This window comes from Phoenix dactylifera, chromosome 12 (genome assembly GCF_051530095.1).
Source record: "Phoenix dactylifera cultivar Ajwa chromosome 12, Ajwa_hap1_PhDact_Kaust_v1.1, whole genome shotgun sequence".
Taxonomy (NCBI): domain Eukaryota; kingdom Viridiplantae; phylum Streptophyta; class Magnoliopsida; order Arecales; family Arecaceae; genus Phoenix; species Phoenix dactylifera.
Genome location: NC_143201.1, coordinates 25,489,969 through 25,514,253, shown reverse-complemented (window position 1 = coordinate 25,514,253; position 24,285 = coordinate 25,489,969). Strand labels below are relative to the sequence as shown.

The 24,285-nt window shown below is 41.4% G+C and overlaps 1 protein-coding gene across 1 annotated transcript; it reads right to left on the bottom strand.

The window, feature by feature from the left end:
* Positions 1 to 1,315: 1,315 nt before the first annotated feature.
* LOC103712700 (Tic22-like family protein) lies at positions 1,316 to 13,919 on the bottom strand. The gene is made up of 9 exons (XM_008799328.5): positions 13,197 to 13,919; positions 10,435 to 10,529; positions 9,376 to 9,455; positions 5,659 to 5,700; positions 5,460 to 5,587; positions 3,966 to 4,146; positions 3,610 to 3,788; positions 2,224 to 2,478; positions 1,316 to 2,148 (listed from the first exon to the last, which is right to left on the bottom strand). The coding sequence occupies exons 1-9, from the start codon at positions 13,721 to 13,723 to the stop codon at positions 1,902 to 1,904; spliced, it is 1,734 nt and encodes a 577-aa protein (XP_008797550.4). The 5' UTR covers positions 13,724 to 13,919; the 3' UTR covers positions 1,316 to 1,901.
* Positions 13,920 to 24,285: the final 10,366 nt, after the last annotated feature.

Sequence of the window (24,285 nt, the reverse complement as noted above, 5' to 3'; positions counted from 1 at the left end):
AGCACTCCTCCTCGGGGAGGGCTCTGTTCTGGTTCCGGTCTCTTCCTTTCAAATCTTTTAGGGTACATATCCTGGTCTTTTCCATGAATAGGTTTGGCAGCCGACGTTCTTGCGGTCAAAGCAGACACCAACGTGCCAATGTCTGCCCAACCTAGTCGAGTCTAGAACTTCTAGGACTGTAAGCCGGTCGGGCAGGTGCGAAGAATTATCTCGGCCTAACTAATCACGTAGAAGAATTTGTTAACCAAGTTGATGAAAAAATATAACCCCTTCAAGCAGGCTGGACCAAGTCATGCACTCTGAATTATTATTACAATTATTTTTTTGAGTGAGATCGAAGGTACTTCAGCTGAGTTGGATATAGTAAATGCTTTAGCCTTTAGTGCACTGTTATATTGGGAGTTACATTAGCAGGATATCTTTCCAATACATCACATATGATGTCTCAAATTTCTTATGACTAAAGCCAATGTTAGCTTTGATTCCTACTACTCTCACCAATTTCCTGTGAACTGTAACAAAATTCTGCTACCACGTGAGAGAACATTACTAAATTATATCTTATCCATGTCATGTCCATGTGGATGTACTGCAAGAGGCAGCGCGCTGGACTGATAGCTTGTTTAACATGAGCTGGAGTTGGTTAATTCTTTTGCAATTGGAAACAGTACATACTGGAATTAATTATCTTCGGACGTGCTTTTTCTGGATTCAACTTAATCCAGTCTGCTCTCGGTCTACCTACAAAGCGCCCCAACATTTTAACCTACCGGACTACAGATATATAACAATAGAAAAGTTTGAAAAGTAGAAAAGTTGAAGCTTGGCACTCGTCAGACTCAAACATGGGGCTTCCTCTTCCTCTCAATGTGATGCATGTACAACCAGCCATTCACTTTCTAATCCATACATTCATCAAAAAAGTGCACACCACTTTCTAGTGGAATTGTGGCCAAAAGGGAGGGGAAGGAAGGTTCCACTCCAGCGGTACCAGCACCCCACTCCCCATTGTCTCCCCACACAGGTTGTGGGCGGCCATGAACTCCAAGATCCTCTCAGAATCCAACATATAGTATTTCTCTTCTAAATTGATCCATGTTGTGCTGTGCTGACAGCATCGTGACAATGATGGGAATTAGAATCATTGCACTACAAAAGAACAAAAAAAGAGAGGAAAAGAAGAGGAATCTGAGGGTAGTGCAATAACCTATTAATCCTTCATGACGACGCTTAAAAGCCGCGAACAGATACCGTATATGCCTTGCCTGTGTATTAAAAGAAGGGGACCCAATGAACATTTCGAAAGGCCAGATACTTGTGACACTTCGCAACCGTTAATAACCGCTTAATCTCAGATGGCTTCTGGCCTCCCCTTTTCATACAAAAAAAGAAAATAAAAACAACCGCTTAACCATTCCAGGGAAAGGAAAGCAAGCGTTACAGATGCACTTAAGGGACCTGGAAACATAAAAGTAACCGGACCAAATACCACCTGCACTAATGATTCCATAACGCACTAACACTGTTTTGGAGCCCACCAAGTTGCAGGCACCTGAATGTGGCTACACTGTGCTATAGCACTACCAAATCACACTACAAATGAACGGTGGAATTATTTCGAGCTATTCCCATCACTCCCACCAAGACTTCCTGAATTGGCTGAAGAAATAGCAGACTTGGTGGTTCCAACGAATTCAAATCTATATGAAACCACCTGTTGTAAGTAGGATCGTAGTGGATCTTTCTGATCAAAATGTGATTCTTGTGTAAGATTCAATGTATGGTGCGATCCAAAGAATGAGAAGCATTCCTAAAGGAGCTGGTGCATGCATGTCATTGGTCCTTCACAGAACACGATGTAAGGTGGAGATTCTGGCTGATTCTCTCCCAAGAAATGCCTGTCATGAAGAGGCCATCCTTGTGATAGTAGAGTAGTCACCCACATTTGCAACAAACAGGGGATCCTTGTCTTCATTAAGTTCTGTTGGTTTCTGACTTGCTTGCTCAAGCTCCTTTGTCAGGTCTTCCATTGTCTTCTTCAAGCTGGCTCTGCTCATCTGCCCCCCATCACCCACCGAGATGCCAACCATCGTAATCTTTGGGAGTAGGGGATTCAGCGGAATTTCATTGATACCATCTCCATCCATGCTGCATGAAGATAAATAATCATGTCCAAATCAAAATAAATTCCACACACTAGCAATAAGGACAGAAATAGCACACCTTGTGCCCGACTTGATCTTATTGTCTGGTATTTGCTGTTTTCCATGCTTTTTTGACCATGGATTTGAAAACCAGCTGCCGGGAGGGAACTGAAAATCAGTGTGACTTGTTGACTGGCCATGGTCTCCTTCAGCATTTTCACTTAAACTGAGCCCTGAAGCACCACGTTGCTGATCGGGCTGGCCATTATCAGCACCTTCCAAGTTAGCAGTGCCACGGATGGACACGGTTGCCTTTGAAAATGAAGCGGCACTCCTGAAATCATCATCATCCACAAAAAGAATAGCACAAGAAACTAAGGTGCCAGCATGAATAAATACAGAAAACAAAGTGTGATCTCTAATCTAATCCAATACAAGATTGAAATGCTTACAAGAACATAGGGAACAATGCTTTCAATAACAAAAGCACAAGATGCATCTCACTTAGGAAATATCAAAGCAAATGGAGCAAGAGAATTCTAGAACTCAGCTATCTATTAAGACCTTTCCATCAATTGCCATGATATGTGTGCCACAGAAGGCGGTTAAAAAGATGCCCGCAAATACCAGGAGTAAGACACATCTATAAGAAGACGCTAACAGGCCAGCAAAGATCATAATGTATGAAAAGCAACTTCTCGTTGTCCATTTTGTTGACTAGGACGACATATACTATAAGGATCAAGTTTCGCCGTCTTCGTACTACACCATGTACTGGTGCTACACTAGCATAGTATCGGTATAGTATGGTACAAATTTTTTTTTGTAACATACCGAGCATCGATATGCCATCCGTATTGAGTACCGGTACCAAACTAGTATAGTACGTCCCATACCACCTGGTTCGGGCCGGTACGGTGTACCTTGCTAAGGATTTTTGCGAACACCACCAGTTAGGATTCCAAAGGAACCGGTTGACATGTCAAAATACTCTTTATTCGTCAACCAAAAAGGTACCTTCCTTCCATTCTGAGACTGGCACCAAGAACCAAACTCGCACAGAAGCTTCTGGACAACACTCGAAAATTAAAGACACAAGCTATACCTGGCCCTACTTGGTCATATCTTGGAACAAGGCTTAACTTGGGCCTTGGCATGGGGCTTTGAAGAAATAGAGATAGGACCAATTCTGAGACTGACACAGACTGATGATTTTAAATGGTTTTTAATCCAGATTCAAGCCTAATAAGTTTAGGCCTATCTAAGGTTTGGGCCTTACCCAGGCCTTGGTGGTTCATGTCTCAAGCCAGGTTCGGGTAGAACTTGGCCAAAGAACAGCCTATTTAGGTGACACAGCCGCATGACCGGATGTGATTCAAGTGTAAAATACAAATAAACTAGCATTTCCAACAAGCCATCAGAATCTGAATATTATTGTACTATTGCATGTACAGTGTGTATATACCTTTCTTCAAATGTGTCTACCATATAAGGAAACTTCGGTTGGATCCCAGTGGCTTTTCTCAACCACTTATTACCAAGAAGTATTTTGTCAGCAACATCAAGGAGCTGAATCTCAGCAGCTTTTGATATCACACTAAGTGGTATTCCAGAATGACCCAATTCATCAAGCACTTCTTGAACCTGCAATGCATCAAAAGCCAAGATTTCCAAGATAATAGCAATCACAATAGGTAAAGTAATAGTTTGAGCAAAGACTACATAATAAAGCATGGCAAAAAAAGGACTAGACAGTCTATCTATAAGCAGCGACAGTAATATTTCTAAATGCAGCTGTAAAAACTAAGTTATGAAGAATACCTCTGGAGGTTCAAACAAGCTGTCCCCATTTTCCTCAACAACTTCTGCAGCCAGGCCATCATCTATTACATCTCGCCGTCGTTGTCTGTGTCTATTTTGGATCAATGTGTGAAAGTGCTGATCGACTGAAGCCTCAAGAATATTGTCTAGCAAGCTTTTATCAAAAAAATAAGGTGTATACCTGGAATGACAAACACATTAAACACTATTAACAATTAAAATTATTTTGCTAGGGATGAAGGTTCAGAGGCGAAGTTAGAACTCCAATTTCCCATTAAGATAGATATTAGGTAGAAACACATTGGAGAGGTAACTACTAGTGCATTAAGAATTCAAGTGCGGGTACTTGAGCTGAAAGCAGGAATCAGAATTGTTTTGAACGTGCTGTGTATTTAGTAGTCCACAAAACACATTGCATTTACTGTTTAAGCAAGATGAAAAATGAATATTCTGATAGATAACTATCATGTTGAGCTTAGTCTAGGCCTATTTCTAGTTTATCTACAACAGCTTCATGTTCCGCACTCTTTAAAAAGAACATAGCTCATGAGGCTCAATGCACCTACAAACACTATTCTTGTCACAGCTACCTATCATAATCATCACTTCTGCTCAAGATCAAATAAACCTTTTAATTTTTTACTTCCACAACACCTATCTAATTACCAAAAACATACCCTATCAAAAAGAATTTTCCATGTTAAGAAGAGTGTACACTGCAGTCAGCCAAGCATTGAGCATCAGCTTATGATCCTACTACCCCTATGAAGTGCAATAGGAGTGTGTTGCAGACTACTTTTTATGTTCTCGTTTCCTTCTACCAGTAAAAAAATTATTAGTGCAACACCAGAGAAATAACAGAACAAGTCCAGATAACAGAGAAGGGCAATACATGGCAATTAAAAAGGAAAGAAAAAGTTCAAAATATGAAAAAACAGTGGAAGTAGGAATGCAGCTTCTACTTTAATTCATTTGTTAAATGCTCATCTAGTGCTGCTCTCAGCAAGTTATTATTATGTATCCAGGAAAAAAAAGTTTGCATAAGCAGCATTTATATGCATAATAGTAAAAGTCTTCACCTTAACCTAAGGCCACATCTATCCTCCTTTTTTTCTCTTTTTTGATCTACCAGAAACAACATTGTTCTCTAAAAATGCTTGCTGAAGTTACAAGGAAGTTGAAGGCAAGTTTGTTGCTTTTATTTTAACCAACACCTATTGTTAAACTTATTAGATTCTCAAATCTTCGTTGAGGATGATTCTTCCTTTTTCCTCGTCTTTTAACTGCATGAGGGAAGAAAGGGAAACCTCAGCAGCTCTTTTTCTCATAATCTAAGTATGAGTTTCTAAGAAGGATTGGACAAGATGCACAAAAAACATAATGAACATTACTGTTAAAGCAGAAATAAATAACAAACAAGCCATAATCTAGAGAAAAAAATGTTCCAATTTAAAATGTAAAGGCCATGACACCCATATATACAGAACTGCATACCACTTTATTCCATCATTTGTTGCTATTGCAATATTTAAATTCCGAGCTGTGAATACAGGAACACCACCAATCTTTCTTTTCCCACGTTTTTGTGGGATTCTCCTAAGAAGTTTATTGGCTGCCTTAACCTGCATGAGTAGGAAATCATTGCACTGAAATGCTTATAACCACTGAAAATAACAAGATCATTTTTATGCACCTGTTTTTCATTTGGAACGAATTGGAACATATGAGGCTTTTCCTGCAAAAAGGATAGTGGAATATCTAAATCCAAACCCCAGATAAGACTTTAAAATAAAACTCAGCAAAGTAGAGAGCCTAGAGATGCAGCATGATGGGGCAACATTAACCCTTAACCAGGATAATCGACAGACAAACATAATTGCTGCAAAAATCAAATACACAAGGGAGATTGGGTCATATTGGGTAAAAGAAATAAAAAAAAAATCTAATTAAATCCTTCACATATAGCTATGCATTAGTGGAACCTAAATGTCAAATTCAGAGAACTTAAGGATAGAGCATCATCATCTCGAAAGGGGTAAAAAATATATAGATTTTAGCACCAGTATCAATTTTAAACATTTTTATACAGAAACATTGCATGATTTTCAACAGGTAATGATGCTTAAGATAGTAAGAAGCAAGGTTCGCCGTACCGGTACCGAACTCCGTACCGGTGCCGCACTAGTATAGGCATACTGAGTGTCGGTACGGTACGGTATGCGGTACGCCAGGCATACCGACATTGGTGTACCGATACCGGTACCCATCGGTACGGATACGGTACGCTTGGTACCGACTGGTACCGATCGGTACAGCAAACCTTGGTAAGAAGTTTAGTTGTGATTTGCAACAGGTGAAGACAATTTAATTTTCTCTCTCTTATAAGGAGAAATCTGAAAGGTTTGTAGAAATACTATGACTAATCGATTACAATATAAGGACAAGTGAGCATATGGAAGTTTAGTAAGACAAAAGAGGCAACTGAAAGAAATTAGAAGACAGAAAGGCTAGTTTAACGAACGAAACTATGTGCTAAGCAAGTGCAAGTCCCCTAAAAGAGTCAATACAAGTTGCATAAACATATCAATACTCTCTGGCAACATCAGCGGAGAATAAATAAATTATTAATGCTGAAGGTATTCATGATGGCAGTTAGTTTCTAGTGGAGAACTGATACCAGTAGGTTGTAGGTACATTGCATCAATTCCTCAGTTGGCAATAAATATATAATTACATACACATAAATGTTTTACATGGGTTTCTATGGGAGACAAATACTCTTCATGTATAAACTACAACAAGTACGTAAATTTGAAATTAATTTTTCAAAACAATTTTTAAAAAATAACAAAAAGGAATCAATAGCATTGATTGACTTGATCAATTACATTTAGCAACCCAAGCAAGGCCATTTAAGTTTAATATCATCATTCCCATTTTCATATTGAATCACTGCTATATGCCTAGGCATTCGATCATAAAGTGAGGATTCTTTATCATAATTTACAAGGAATTTCAAAAATACTATTTCAATCACTACTCTCTAACTACATTACATGGACACTCCATTGTTGAGCCGTTTGGAAATGCCAACACTTTTAGCCACTTGGCTGTGGCATGATGCAACATGACGTGGCTAGACACTTCTTTGAAATGTCCTGCTCATGTCAGTAAAAAGTTCCTGACATGACACTTTCTTTGGAGTGTCATGCAAGGGACTCTTAGTTAGAAGTATTGGACACTTTTAAGTGAGGTGTCCTGAAGGTATTCTAGACATAAAAAGTCAGTGTACTTGTGGTTTTTAATATGAAGTTATCAAGTCTATGGACAATTTCCACAAAGTGTCATTATATTTTTTATATAAAGTTGTCAAAGGTACTCGAACATTTTAAGTGAAACGCAATTATGTTTAAATATAAATGCATCATAGTTGGTTATCAATTTAAGTATCTCAACACTTCTTAAATAACTTCAAATAAACCTATTGAATGCCAGAATGATAAAAAGCTTAACACCTCTTATTTAGTTATTAAAATATTTTTAAACAGAAAAAAGATAAAAATCCAAAATACAAAGGCCGTCTTATTCAAAACCCCAATTACCTCTTCTCTCCCACTTAACACCTCAAAACTCACTGTTCTTATAAAAAGAAACACGCTTTCACATCTTTTTAACCCGAAATGACTGAAGAGAGAAAACGGTCGTTTTTTAGGATACTTTCAGGAACAGATCCAGGGAGATGAGGTAGGGCTTGTAGCTTAGAGGATTAGAACATGTGGCCATGAACCCTGATATCAAGGGTTCAAATCCCTCCTCGCTCACAACCTTCCAAAAAGGGAAGGACCTTTCCTTTACCTCCGGAGGGATAAATTAAACAATTTGCAAACTCATGGATATTAAGATATTCCATTGAATTTATTTTCTAGATAGCATTTATAATTATGAGTTTCTCCATTTTCAAATAAGCATCAAAAAACAAATACATGTGTGTGTACACACACATATATAGAGTTGGACTGCACTTTCAATTAACTCCTTGTACAAGGAGTTAACAATTTTAAAGCCAATGATAAGACATTCAAATTGAATATCCAAGATACTAAACATGATCTTCATTTCAAAAGATATTAGAAACTAAAATTTATATATTTTGGTGGTCTCTAACCTATGCATCAAATCAATACAAAAATACACGATATTGATCGACTAGTATGGTAAAATACATGATAGAGCACATAAATTGAAATCTATTTTTATTGGATAATGATCTACATATTTTAAAATATGAATAGATTTAAAAAATAGGTTTTCATGATCAAATAGTAAAACATAGTGTCATGCTATTTAAATCATCCATTTTGACACCTACTTGATGATTAGGTTAGAGACTACCAAAATACATGAATTTTAGTTTCTAGGCCTTTTTGTAGTATAGATTATGTTCAATAGTTTGGATCTTGAATTTAGATAGTCCATTATTAATTTTGAATTATTAACTCAAAAGTGTGTAATCCAACTACACTTGAAAACTCTTGAAGACACAGACATTGTGGTCATGTGCATAGGGTTTTGGAGGTTGCTATGTCCAACACTTGAGAATACAGACACTAAGATTGCTTTCCGATACTTGAAGGATCCTTTTATGTAACCATCTCACTCTCCTGATAGTAACTTTACGCTTATTATGACCATAGATACAGTAGCCCAATACAGGTAGCAGAATGACAAATGTTGGAAAGCTAGTCACAGGTGGCACAACTGACGATGGGTGTCATTTACAAGTGTAGCACCAGTAAAACTAATGAAGTACTAGACTAAGAATGTTGTGGGGGTTGATCAAGATAAGTATGTCGGATAATAGAAATATGCATGAGTTTAGGCAGAGAGTTAAATTCAAGCTACTAAATTTGAGATACGTGGGTAGCTAAATTAATCTTATGAACAAAATTAAAATTCATATTTAAATTAAAAGACAATCTTAACTTATTTGTGCTCTAGATACAAATCTCAAAGCTATCTTTCACCATAGTGATAGCGCATATAGCTTTAAGAAGACACTAATACAAAACAAGAATCACTATACCCATAGTGGTAATATCATGACAACGAAGGTATGCCGTACCGGCCGAACCGGATGGCATGGGGCGTATCGTACCGTTTCAATTCAGTACCGATACCCAGTATGAATGGCGTACCGACACTCGGTATGCCAAAAAATTTTGTATCATACCGTACCGATACTATAGCAGTGTGGCACCGGTACAGGGTCCGGTACCGAGACAGTGAACCTTGATGACAATAATATACATATGCTTTCTAGAATTGAATACTATTCTTTTTTTTTAAAGAGGCAAAAAATCCAAAATTAAAATCTAAAGTTTTGCAAAATCTAATGATAGCATAGCCATACCTTGAAATGTTCATAAGCTACATCAAGTCGGCAAGCACCGACCATACCAGTTGGAATATTCAGTCGTTTAACATGTGCAACTGAGATAGCAAAATATAAGTCAGACTGCAGTTCCTCATTCATGAAATAAAACATTATCCATAAAGCATCCAATAATGCCTTCATACAGTTGTTATGACGATGCAGTACCACTATATTCACTAAATGAAATGTTATGAACTAATAGAAATAATAAAAAATGAACATATTTGTTGTGCAAAGAAATTATAAGTTTTGGTTAATCATATTGTAAGACAAGCATCATGTTCTCATGAAATAAATTAGGACATAATCATCTTCAATTGATTACTTAATTGAAGTAGTACAGTATTTGACAAAATAACGAAGATAATAAAAATCTTCAATCTGCTGTTAAGTTAAATAGATAATTTAGTGACCCATAGACAAGGTATTTTGAACATCCAGGATATGTATATAAAGTTCTTAAAGTACACAGTTATAGCATTCAAAATCCATACTCTGCCTTGCAGAAATTTGGTATTTCTGTCAATTCAGCAAAAATTATAAGGTTAGGTGAGTTACAAATTATAGAAGAAACAAATTTTCACATCCGACAAATTTTTACAGATAGAATTTTCAAAACATCAACACACATGCTGTCAAGTAAATACAGCACAATCATCGGTAAAATAAAAAGTAATGTGAATGATAAAAAACACAGTGAAAAGAAGTTTTGTAATCAGACACAGATGGATAAAGGAGAAAAACATAATTAGCTGGAATGGAACAAATTTTGTATAGCTAGGACTTATCATTTTGAGAAGTATAATTCTGCAGATTCTTTTTTGTAAAATTATTTTATTTTTTCCCTATTATTCCATGCATTGATTGCACTTACAGTATATAAGCTTCCTCTTCCCCCCCCCCCCCCAACTGAATAAGAAGACAAGGAAGAAGAACAGACAATCTTCTCGCTTGCAAGTGTTTACATCATTACACGTGCATTGATTCAGCAAATTTTAATGTGAAGCAAAACTTGAACAAAAGCATAAGACATACCTGCATCACTTAAATCCATGAAAAAGCGAAAAACAGGACCTTTCCGTTCGCTCTTGGTAACTGTTGCAAGCATCTTTTTGATCCACTCAGGTGTTCTGTAAACAAAAAGAATAGTCCCAAATGAAAAACCGGAACGACCAGAAGAATTGTTCAGAAAATTACAAATTTTGACTACAAAAATAACATTCAATTATTTGTTCCTCTATCTCAATATCTAGATCCCATAATTCTCAAGAGATTAACAAAATTTGAAGTCATTGAGACATATGCATCCAAAAAAATGAAAAATTTACAGAGCAAGGAACCTGAAGCTGAAAGAAGAAGAGGAGGAGGAGGGGGTAGGGAAAATATTGGCCTACATAAGATAACAATTCAGAAGAAGAAGAGGAGGAGGGAGGGGAAATATTGGCCTATATCAGACAACAATTCCGAATTTTCACTCCTATCAATTCCCTCCAAATGTCTCAGCTCTCAAAAATACCTATTGAACAGAACATGTTCTCTGTTAATATGTCAAAATAAAAGATTACTACAATCTTTGAGATAACAAATAAAATTTGGATACTCTTTTGAACTCATAGGTTGGTCCTCCATCCTTTATCTCTGATGCTTACATTCAAATTTTGATAGTAGGACAAGGATAAAGCATCATCACATTTTCTACATCCCAAAGGCCACTTATCAACCCTCTGTAACACCAAGGACTCCATGGAATATATTGATTACACATAATAGATAAACAAAAAATCTACATAAACCAAATATGAAGGTTTCATCATAACAAAAATCCATGCTCATCAAGCTCATTATCACTCTTCAAGGTCTTTGTCTTTAAATTAACCAGGCCATCTCAAAGCTAAGCATAACTTTAGATGGCGCCCCATTCCTTTGGGGAATTAGACCCAAGAAACTGTCAAAATGGACAAACCAACCTAGATTGGAAGATCTTGAAACTATGCAAGCCATGAACCTCTATCCTAATCAAATAAAATGCATCAACTTCTCAAAGATCATGATAACTACCTTGTGCATGGTATGAGATGATCTAACTATGCGCACTATAGTCCATGTTCAACCCTTGCATTTGATATTACCTTTTGTTTTGGAGAACCTGGCCTTGGAAAGGATTTGACAGCAAAGTTGAATCAATAAACATGGATGTAAATGGCAATGCTTATTGAATTAAGTTATGATGGATGCAAGGGAGCCATGCCCTAGCATCCCATGCCACATTGCCTCACCTTCTGATTGGCAGAGGCCTGTTGGATTTCGATTAGAAACTGTAATTAACAGAATTTTAAAACTACCCATTGTTATTAGTGCTACCGCTGCATCGTTATTATCTTTTCTTTCCTTGGAAATTCATTTTATATCTATTCCCCTCTTACACCTGCTGTTCTTAGGCAAGGAGAATTCTTTTTAAAGGGCAAATTAGGAAATAAGATCTTAAAAATAAGAGACAAGAAGAATGCTGCACTTCTCCTCCATCACTTGGTTAGGAGTTCCTCATCGTTCACTCAATATCAAGGTTTGCTAGTACTCCCACAGGCATCTGTTCCTCTAATTTCTTCTTGTGATCCATCTTTTGTGTTGCCTTCTGCTTGTGGGGTCTTCTAAGCCTAAATAGCTTCTACTTCAATTGGCAAAGCTCCTTTGTTCATCCTGACCTTGCATTTTTCTGTCAAACAATTATAGTTCCTTCATTATTCCCTTATGGCACCATGAACATGCCTATGTTTCGTTCTCTACTGAACAAAATGACTCCACTCGTACATAAAGCAGTGAAAAGGAAATCAAGGGGCGCCACTGCCTTTGAGAGATAAGAGGGGATTTCAGCACCTTCCTCATGGTATTTTCCATTGGAAGGCAGTGGATGAGCTGGAGGAGAAGAGCAAAGGAGGGATTTCTCCCATTAACTATGGATTGAAGTTTTTTATCCCCTTAAAAGGTACCAGGTTCATCCAGCTTGATAAATAGTAATATCTTTTTAAATATGTGAGCTCTAAAATTGCAACAACAACCCGTCAAGCTTAGCATTGATGCTGGAAAAAAAAAAGTGGCTCGCAGTTAATGGATCAGAAAAGGGGAACGAGCCACAGGAGGACCGGAGGGCCTGGGGAGAGAAAATACAAGAAATAGAGAACAAGTTAAGATGGGCAATTTTAGAATTTTCGGCAATCACAACAACTGATCTCTCCCAATCAGAGGGCGGGGTGATTTAGCATGGGATACCAGGGCGTGGATCCATAGCTTCCCATTTAACATATTCTTCTTGCTTCACCATTGATTGTTCTAAGCAACGAAGTCCCTTAGAAAGTATTACCAGATTACGACTGGATGGTCGGATGTGATAGTATACTTATCATAATGGAGGACTTGCCTCGGATATGGCAAATTAAATCTATAGAAATCAACAATGAAAAACGTAAATTTTATAAAACAAAATACATTCCTGCGTTACCAAAGGAAAAATCTCATGGTTGTAGTCCGAAAATTACAAGAAGTCTATGGATATTGTGATGAAATGAAGAATCCAACTCCTCCTCCCTCAAAGATTGCTCAAAATTTCACAGGCTTAACACAATAATCCTTACCAGAAACAATCTTTTTTTATTTCTCCAGGATTCGACCTAAAAACTAAAATTACAATGTGAATCTTTTCACTTCTACTTCCTTCTGTTCGGAAAAGAAAATATGAGGACTTCAAGAGTGAAAATGAAATCTTTCGACCAGAAATAAAATAGAACAGAAAAAGGGGCGACCTCTTGGAGAGGAAGGGGATGTCGAAGTGGGTGGTGACAGCCATGAGACCGTTGCCGGAGGGATCCAGCATGCTGAATACCTGCCCCACAAAGGCGGGGCCCCCGCCGCCCTTGGAGCTCGAGCTGAGCCCCTCTATCTTCACGCCCGGCGACAGGCTCCTGATGGCCGACGACGGCGAGGCCGTGGCCGAGCTCCGGCTCTGGCTCTGGTAATCGGAGGAGGACGAACAGGAGGCCGAGGAGAAAGGGAGGAGGAGCGGCACCGTCACGGCGGAGGAGCAAGGCGGCGATGAGGAGGTGCAAAGAGACGGGCACACCGGCGGCGCCGCCGCCCCCAGCGGCGGCGGTGGCGACTTTTTGGTGGTGTTGCGACTGGGGTTGAGTGGAGGGAAAGGGAGGAAAGAAAGGATATTGGCGGTGAGAGATTGCAAGGAGCGACCGGCGGAGTGCAGGAACGGGGGGCCATCACCGTCTCGGGCTTTCTCCGAGAAGGACGATGAGGGGGAGAGGGGGAAGGAAGGGGACATCGCCGCCGTCGTCGCCGGAATCAAGAAGAGTGGGGATTCATCAGATGCCACCAGAGTCTCCGTAGGATGCCGACGCGGCCTCCCCAAGTTTTCTTGATTCTGGAAGGCGAACAAATATGATACCGCGTAATATTATGTGGGCACTAATGTCCGATAAGGGTATTTCATATAATATTTTTTATTTCTTTTTTTTGGCTTGTGTGCTTTGAGGCGTGGGCTTAATATACGAAATCTAGGGTCAAAAGCAAAGGAGTACGTTACTAGGGCGTTGCGGGGAAATACAAGTTAATTATTTATATTGTTTCGGTCGCAAGGAATAACTGGGACTGCCGAAGCCACCCGTGGACAGGCCGTGCCTTTGCCTCCTTGAACATTAACTCTCGTATTTGTTTGGTGTTATTGTGACTGTGATTAAGCCACGTGTGCGCAGCCTTCGCCTGGACCAGCTAGCCACCGTCCACGTGTAGCATCGGTTCGGTGGTGCTCAATCGTTGCCAGTCTCGTCACCTCTTCTCAGACAAATTAATTTTTTAAAATATATTATATATATATATATATATTTTTTTTTTTGCTAATAAAATAGGGGAAGAGGGGGGAAGGGCAAGCCCACCCCGCGTAGCAGCCCCACACTGGGCCCCCACCCCGCCAGGAGCATGTTCGATGCGGGCAGAATGACCGTTTGGTATAGACCCAGCTCACCAGACCCCAGCCATATTTTACTCATACCCTCTCCACCCGTGGCCCCGGCTCAGTTACCCCACTGGGCCCTGGCACGAGTACCCCGTGTGAGTACGTCATACCTGGCACCACCCAGGCTACCAGCCGACCAGTAGCACTTCCAAACCCCGTGTCCAGGCGCGGGGCATCCGGTCCCAGATTTAATCGACGCCCGTGCGTTTCGAACCTGGAACCACTTGGTTAGAAGCAAACGCCCCGTTCCAACTGGGCTACCACTTTGGTGGTAAATATATTATATTTTTAGACCACCAGATTTTGATCAAATATTTTTATAAATTTTTAAACTTCAAAAAATTAAATTCAATCCCTATTTATTACTATCCCAATCATTTCTTTTATCAAAAATCTCTACTAATTATCTAACTGCTTACATCACATAAATGGCTTAGATATATAAATTTGTGGTTGGCTAGTAAAGATATGGCATGCACTACTTATCACATATCTAACTTTCCCTCTCTACCCTAATTTTCTAGCTTTTTTTTTCTTTTTCTCTATTTGAAAAAAAGATTTTTTTTGGATTCAAAAACATTTCTTTCTCATCCGAAATATCCAATCGGTTTTCATAATTATCTCTCCTCATTATTCGCCCCTATCATTCTTCGGTATCATCCGTCAGTATTTGTCACGCCCCCGAAACCCATCACCCGGGTCCGGCACGCGACCGGCCGCATGATCCCTAGAGCAATGCCCTAAAGATCATGCAAGGCCTATGATAAACAACAATTCAAATAATTCCAATAATTCCAATAAATGCCAAAATCAAAGATTAATGGAATTCAATCAAATCCAGCTACAATGTACTGATTTATTACATAATTTCAAATGTCCATAAATCAAAGATAAATTGACTTCTAACTATCTAGCAGTCTGAATCCAGATCGAGCTCACTTCTTGTCCCATCCGACAGATTCTACGAATCCAGTGCCTCTGAAAAAAAATGTAAGTGTAGTATGAGCTTTTCCAGCCCAGTAAGAATCCCAACAGCCACACACAACAAAATCATAAAATAATCAAGTATCAAAATATATATCATTTCATCATTTCAAAAGCTCAACAAACAACAAATATATGTAATCAGTACATATACACAAATCCTTTTTCACATTATGTGATCCATTCCCATATTACTCAAATTCCAAAGTTTTCAAACTTTTCATTTCTGGCGTTGGACTAACCAAGATCATGTCCCAGTCCAAGACTGTACAAATCCCACGCATAAGCTCGTGGCAGCTATCCCACGCGTAAGCCCGTGGAGGCTATCCCACGCATCAGCTCGTGGCCGCTATCCGTAAGCCCGTGGAGGCTATCCCACGCGTAAGCCCGTGGAGGCTATCCCACGCATCAGCTCGTGGCCGCTATCCGTAAGCCCGTGGAGGCTATCCCACGCGTAAGCCCGTGGAGGCTATCCCACGCATCAGCTCGTGGCCGCTATCCGTAAGCCCGTGTAGGCTATCCCACGCATCAGCTCGTGGCCGCTATCTCATGACAAGGTTAGTCCAACCCATATTACATGTCCAGTTTTACATGTTCGATCACATTCCCATCACATCACATATTTTCATAAATTTTCAAAAATATGTTATTTCTTCCCAAATGAATATATCTCAATATATTCATTAAAAACAACATGCACGCCTCATAGGTGCCGCATCAACACATAAACAATAACAACATAATAATGAAAATATGTTGATAAACATTCATCTCATATGTGTCATATCAGCTCACAAGCAATAACAACACAACCGTAAAATAAATCCAACCAAAATGTCAATATATGCATAGAAGTGCTCAGATGTAGGGATTCTTACAGAAATTGTAGACTGACTCAAACACAGTCCGAATCACAACCTACGCGCTGGGGTGCTGAGTCCCCTGATCAAAACCTCCTGGCACCGCTGTCTCCTCCCCTACAGCATCAATCACAAATCACAAACTAAATCATTTAATATTAAAATATTCTGAACTATAATTCTCATCTGCTATGGGGTCCATCACCAGGTCCCCAAACATCTCAATCCCTCCAGATCTAGGGCAATCGGGGTGGCCCGACTCCCACTCCGTACCACCGGCCCATGTCGTCGCCAGCCGTGGCCGCTGCCACGCCGGCGACGATGGCCAGTCCCGATGAAAAGACCAAAAGAAGGGTGGATGATAGAGAAGGGTTCTTCCTCCACCTCTTTGGTCCAAGGGCAACAGTCGGGGTGGCTGTGCCCTCACCTCCCCACCCTCGACCACCATTGGCCGAACCATCGCCGGCCGCCCCTGCTGCAGTCGCCGGCGATGGTAACCGGCTAAGAGAAAGAGAGAGGAAGAAGTCTCTTCCTCTTCTTCTTTTTCTTCTTCTCTTATTACTATTATTATATTATTATTTTCCCTCCTTTTTCTTCTTCTTCTTCTTCTCCTTCTTCTTCTTTCCAACCGACACAGACCCCTCCCCCTTCCTCCATTTCTTCCACGAAAGGCCACCGTGATGGTGGCTCGGCCCCCAACCGACGACAACGACCGTGGCTCTCACCGTCGTCACCGGCCGGCGGCCAACCGACGAGAGGAAGAGGGAAAGGGGATGGGATCACGAGGGAGAGAGCCTCAGATCCACACTTCCCATCTTCCGTTAACCCTAGAAATCCCCCCTCAACCAACCCACACCAACACGGCCAACCCCATCGCCATAGATTCCGGCCAATCCCGGCGGCCGGTGGTGGCGAAATCCAAAAGAAAGGGGCCGAAACAGGGGTACCCTGTTTCGGATCCCTCTTCGACGGCTTCACCGGCCAAATCTCCAATCCAACACCTCCCAAAATTCAGAAATGGAACGCAAAGGAAGGGAACCAAGCTTACCTCGGTCCGGCGGCGTGCTCCGGCGACCTTTCCGGCGAGAGATGGGTGGAAGAATCCGTGAGCAACCCGGATTAAAAAAAAAAAAATCACCGAAGAAAAGAGGAGGGTTTCCCCGCGGCCGGCCGGATCTCAGGTCTCCGGCGCTCGTCTCCTCTCCGGTGTCGCCTCTCCAAGCCGCCGCCGCCGTCGTCCCCCCCCTTCTTCCCCCTCTCTTCCACGATCGTGCCCTAGGCACGATCGTGATAAGGGGGTTGGGCCCGGTCTTTTCGGGCCGGCCCAACCGCCCCTTTTTTTTTTGTTTTCTTTTTTTTTTTTTTTTTTTTTTCCTATTTTGGGGGTTTTACATTCTCCCCTCCTAAAAAAAATTTCGTCCGCGAAATTAATGTACCTGGAATACCAAAGAGTTGAGGATGTTTGGCTTTTATTTCTTCTTCGAGCTCCCAAGTGGCCTCTCTTTCGGAGTGGTTGCTCCATTGCACCTTTACATAAGGAATGGTCCGACGTCGCAACACTTGATCTTTTCTGTCCACAATCCGTACCGGGTACTCATCATAAATCAGATCCTCATGCAGACTTATAGGCTCAAAATCTACCACATGGTTCGGGTCCGAAATATATTTCCTCAGCATTGAAACATGAAATACATTATGCACACTTGATAAAGCTGGTGGTAAAGCCAAACGATATGCCACTTCTCCAACTCTGTCCAAAATCTCGAACGGACCAACAAACCTAGGGCTCAATTTGCCACGAATTCCGAACCTCATCACACCTTTAGTAGGAGATACTCTCAAGAAAACATGATCGCCAACCTGAAACTCCAGTTCTCTTCTCCTATTGTCAGCATAACTCTTTTGTCTACTCTGAGCTATAAGGAGCCGTTCTCTAATCACCTGTATCTTATCCACAGTTTGTTGTACTATCTCTGGACCCAATACTTTTCTTTCTCCCACATCATCCCAACAAATTGGAGATCGGCATTTTCTGCCATACAGTGCCTCAAAAGGAGCCATCTGAATGCTGGCCTGATAACTATTGTTGTAGGCAAACTCAACCAGCGACAAATGACTATCCCATGCACCACCCAAATCCATGACACAAGCCCTCAACATGTCCTCCAAGATCTGAATAGTGCGCTCCGACTGTCCATCAGTTTGTGGATGAAAAGCTGTACTGAAGTCCAGTCTTGTACCAAGAGCTTTATGAAGGCTCTTCCAAAATTGTGACACAAATCTAGTATCTCTGTCAGATACAATTGAAACTGGAATCCCGTGCAGCCTCACAATTTGCTCTATGTACATACTTGCCAATTTCTCCAAAGAAAAACCAACTCTAAAAGGCAAGAAATGTGCTGACTTGGTTAGTCGGTCAACAATCACCCACACTGCATCATTACCCCGAGGAGTCTTAGGCAAAGCAGTCACAAAATCCATGGTGATATGTTCCCACTTCCACTGAGGAATGAGAAGAGACTGTAGTGGTCCAGCAGGCCTCTGATGCTCAGCTTTCACTTGCTGACACACTAAGCACTGTGCAACATATTGAGCTATATCTCGCTTCATGCCACTCCACCAAAATTTTTCCTTCAAGTCCCGGTACATTTTAGTACCTCCTGGGTGCACTGTATAAGCTGAGTTATGGGCCTCATCAAGAATCTCTTTCTTCATTTCTGGCACGTTTGGCACACATACCCTGCTCCCGAATCTTAAAGAGCCATCTTCATGCACCCGGAATTCTGACTGCACACCTGACTCTACTGTTTCTCTGATCTTCTGTAACTCTGGATCCTCTCTCTGAGACATCCTGATCCTTTCAATCAGAGTAGGTTGCACTGTGAGGGTAGCCAAATGTATCTTAGGATCATGTAACCGTATCTCAATCCCTGATCTCTCCAAGTCTAATACAATATGCTTCTGTGTAGTGATCAATGCTGCCAGTCCACTTGAGGATTTCCTGCTCAAAGCATCAGCCACTACATTTGCTTTCCCTGGATGGTAACTAATAGTCAGGTCATAATCTTTCAGTAGTTCTAGCCATCTCCTTTGCCTCAAATTCAGCTCCTTCTGTGTGAAGATATACTTCAAACTCTTATGATCTGTGAAAACCTCACAGTGTTCTCCATACAAATAATGCCTCCATATCTTCAGAGCAAAAACTACCGCTGCCAACTCCAAATCATGTGTAGGGTAATTCTGTTCATATGACTTTAACTGTCTAGAGGCATAAGCTATCACCTTCCCATTCTGCATCAGAACGCATCCTAGTCCTTTACGAGATGCATCACTGTATATGGTGAAGCCTTCTGTTCCAGATGGAATAGCTAGCACTGGGGCTGTCACCAGACGCTTTTTCAGCTCTTGAAAACTCTGTTCACAGTCATCTGTCCATTCAAACTTTACTCGCTTCTGAGTCAAGCGACTTAGAGGCATGGCAATACGGGAGAATCCCTCAACAAATCTTCTGTAATATCCAGCCAATCCCAAGAAGCTGCGCACTTCAGTTACATTGGTAGGTCTACACCACCCAACCACTGCCTCCACTTTCATTGGATCAACAGAGACACCTTCTTTGGAGATCACATGCCCAAGAAAAGAAATACTATCCAACCAGAACTCACACTTTGATAGCTTTGCATACAACTTCTTTTCTCTAAGAATTTGCAATACTACCCTTAGATGTTCTTCATGTTCCTGTGAGCTCTTTGAATACACCAAAATATCATCAATGAACACCACTACAAACTGATCTAAATAAGGTTTAAATATCCGATTCATAAGATCCATGAAGGCAGCCGGTGCATTCGTCAAACCAAAAGGCATGACCAAAAATTCATAATGCCCGTATCTGGTCCTGAAAGCTGTCTTAGGTACATCCTCTGCCTTTATTTTCAATTGGTGATAGCCAGAACGAAGATCAATCTTCGAGAAAATCTGAGCCCCTTGCAGCTGATCAAACAAATCATCAATCCTTGGTAGTGGGTATTTATTCCGTACTGTCACCCTGTTTAGTTCCCGGTAGTCTATACAGAGTCGGAGGCTACCGTCTTTCTTTTTCACAAATAATACAGGAGCGCCCCAAGGGGATACACTAGGCCTGATAAAACCCTTATCCAGTAACTCCTGTAGTTGTTCCTTCAGCTCTTTCAATTCAGCTGGAGCCATTCGATATGGAGCCTTTGAAATTGGTCCAGTGCCAGGAATCAAGTCGATGGAGAATTCAATCTCCCTATCAGGGGGTAATTCTGGCAATTCATCTGGAAACACATCTGGAAATTCTGCCACCACAGGGATATTCTCTAACTTGGGCTCCTCTTTCTGGGTATCTAACACAGCAGCTAAGAATCCTTCACAACCTTTTGTGAGAAGCTTCTTAGCCTGTAAAGCTGAGATTAATTTCATTTGATGAGGTGACTTGCTACCCACCAACCCAAACACTGGCTGACCAGGGATCTGAAACTTGATCGTTTTCTCAAAACAATCAACAGTAGCATGGTATGCTGCCAACCAGTCCATTCCAAGAATCAAATCAAAGTCATTCATCTCTAAGACCAACAAGTCTGCATTCATTTCCCTGTCCTCAACGCCCAAAATACAGTTCTTGCAAACTGAATTAACTAATATAACATCTCCACTTGGCGTTGAGACACAAAGATCAAATTCTAATGGCACTGGTGATATTTCAGTATTCTTTCTAACAAAATTGGCCGATATGAATGAGTGGGTAGCACCAGAGTCAAATAATACATTTGCATCATATGACATTAACCTAATCATGCCTGTACATAGTCACAAGGCACCTAATCACAATCTTTATCCATACATGCACAAACATATATAACCCAACCAAATTTATGACATGCCAAACAAGAGAGAGTATTAGGAATGGATTTAGTACCTGTCACCACTGAATTAGAAGCCTTGGCATCTTGCTCTGTGAGTGCATAAACCCGACCCTGGGTCCTAGGCCTCTGCTGCCCTCCCTCTTGTTGTTGTCCCTCCTGAGGTGCTCGATTTCCAGGGGCTCTCTGAGAAGACTGAGGTGCCTGTCGCCTCTGCTGTTCCTTCCCACTAGGACAAACAACAGCCTTATGCCCTTCTTGACCACAAGAAAAACATGGCCCCCCAATCCAGGTGCAGTCTCGCTTAAGATGAGGTCCTCCACAGCGGTAGCATCTAATAGCACCTCGAGCTTGTCCTTTATCTCTGGTGACAACTTGATTCGGTTTCTGATCCTTTGACTTGAAGGGTCTACTATTTTGGCTCGGAGAATCAGTGGATCGAAACCTTTTCTTCATATTCTTTTCTCTGGCAGCCTGGGCATTGTCAAGCCCTTTTTCTATCACCAAGGCTTTGTTAACCACATCTTTATAACTGGACAGTTCAAATGCAGCGACTTGTTGTTGAATCCTTCCCCTGAGCCCATTTTCAAATTTCCTTGCTCGATCACTTTCCTCTGATATCAAAGTCGGAGCATATCGGGACATCTCTTCAAACTTTGCTGCATACTGAGCAACTGTCATATCACCCTGCTCCAGTCGGTCAAACTCCCTATATTTTTGGAATCGGATACCCTGGGGAAAATACTTCTCATGAAAAACCTTTTTAAATTCCTCCCAAATGAAGGGGGCATCATCCGGACCAAGCTTCCCTTTCTCCATCTCCCACCAGTCAGCTGCCTCACCCTGTAACATAAATGTGGCAAAAAGAACTTTCTCCTCATCAGGGCACCTCAGAGCTTGAAAGACTTTCTCCATCTGTTTCAGCCAGCTCACAGCCTCCATCGGGTCAGCTGTACCTTTAAATGCTGGGGGTGCATACCTCTGAAAATCCAACAGACTGACTCGGTGCTCCGGCTGAGCTGTAGTGCCTTGGAACTGTTGTTGCTGCTGTTGTTGATACATAGCTTGCTGCTGCTGCAACTGTTGCTGCAAGAACTGTTGCTGCACCTCTACCATCCTCATTATGTCTTCCCTGGCAGCAACTTGCTGTTGCACCATCATTTGCATCAACTGTGAAGCACTTATCGTCTCCTCATGCTGAATACTTGGTCCTTCGGATGTCCCAATCTCCGGAGCTCCCATCTCTGGAGTACTACCAGTAGGGTCCATAGTGTGCTCCTGCTGTGGCACACTCCGAGTCGGCGTGGATGAGGTATCTTCCTGCTGTCCAGAGGGTGCCCAAGCCGTGGAGCCATCTGCAAATCGGGTCGGCTTTCGGGCACGCCCTCGCGCCATATCAACCTACACAATTTTTCCAGCATCAAGATCATCAGATTAAGAAAATTTCGCATCCTTCATATGCTAATCACACCATTTAATATCTTATGCATTTAGTGATTTTCCCCACTCAGGCTTACTCGAGCCTAAACCCTAGGATTCATAAACCTTAGGATACCTTAACCTTAAGCTCTGATACCACTCTGTCACGCCCCCGAAACCCATCACCCGGGTCCGGCACGCGACCGGCCGCATGATCCCTAGAGCAATGCCCTAAAGATCATGCAAGGCCTATGATAAACAACAATTCAAATAATTCCAATAATTCCAATAAATGCCAAAATCAAAGATTAATGGAATTCAATCAAATCCAGCTACAATGTACTGATTTATTACATAATTTCAAATGTCCATAAATCAAAGATAAATTGACTTCTAACTATCTAGCAGTCTGAATCCAGATCGAGCTCACTTCTTGTCCCATCCGACAGATTCTACGAATCCAGTGCCTCTGAAAAAAAATGTAAGTGTAGTATGAGCTTTTCCAGCCCAGTAAGAATCCCAACAGCCACACACAACAAAATCATAAAATAATCAAGTATCAAAATATATATCATTTCATCATTTCAAAAGCTCAACAAACAACAAATATATGTAATCAGTACATATACACAAATCCTTTTTCACATTATGTGATCCATTCCCATATTACTCAAATTCCAAAGTTTTCAAACTTTTCATTTCTGGCGTTGGACTAACCAAGATCATGTCCCAGTCCAAGACTGTACAAATCCCACGCATAAGCTCGTGGCAGCTATCCCACGCGTAAGCCCGTGGAGGCTATCCCACGCATCAGCTCGTGGCCGCTATCCGTAAGCCCGTGGAGGCTATCCCACGCGTAAGCCCGTGGAGGCTATCCCACGCATCAGCTCGTGGCCGCTATCCGTAAGCCCGTGGAGGCTATCCCACGCGTAAGCCCGTGGAGGCTATCCCACGCATCAGCTCGTGGCCGCTATCCGTAAGCCCGTGTAGGCTATCCCACGCATCAGCTCGTGGCCGCTATCTCATGACAAGGTTAGTCCAACCCATATTACATGTCCAGTTTTACATGTTCGATCACATTCCCATCACATCACATATTTTCATAAATTTTCAAAAATATGTTATTTCTTCCCAAATGAATATATCTCAATATATTCATTAAAAACAACATGCACGCCTCATAGGTGCCGCATCAACACATAAACAATAACAACATAATAATGAAAATATGTTGATAAACATTCATCTCATATGTGTCATATCAGCTCACAAGCAATAACAACACAACCGTAAAATAAATCCAACCAAAATGTCAATATATGCATAGAAGTGCTCAGATGTAGGGATTCTTACAGAAATTGTAGACTGACTCAAACACAGTCCGAATCACAACCTACGCGCTGGGGTGCTGAGTCCCCTGATCAAAACCTCCTGGCACCGCTGTCTCCTCCCCTACAGCATCAATCACAAATCACAAACTAAATCATTTAATATTAAAATATTCTGAACTATAATTCTCATCTGCTATGGGGTCCATCACCAGGTCCCCAAACATCTCAATCCCTCCAGATCTAGGGCAATCGGGGTGGCCCGACTCCCACTCCGTACCACCGGCCCATGTCGTCGCCAGCCGTGGCCGCTGCCACGCCGGCGACGATGGCCAGTCCCGATGAAAAGACCAAAAGAAGGGTGGATGATAGAGAAGGGTTCTTCCTCCACCTCT

Excerpts from the sequence above, each read along its gene's own strand:
- LOC103712700 (XM_008799328.5), bottom strand. The coding sequence starts at position 13,723 with ATGTCCCCTTCCTTCCCCCTCTCCCCCTCATCGTCCTTCTCGGAGAAA. Across the intron at positions 10,530-13,196 it reads ATCCCCTTCCTCTCCAAGAG|AACACCTGAGTGGATCAAAA; the intron begins GTCGCCCCTTTT and ends TTTTGTTTACAG. Across the intron at positions 2,149-2,223 it reads AAGATCAAGTCGGGCACAAG|CATGGATGGAGATGGTATCA; the intron begins GTGTGCTATTTC and ends ATCTTCATGCAG.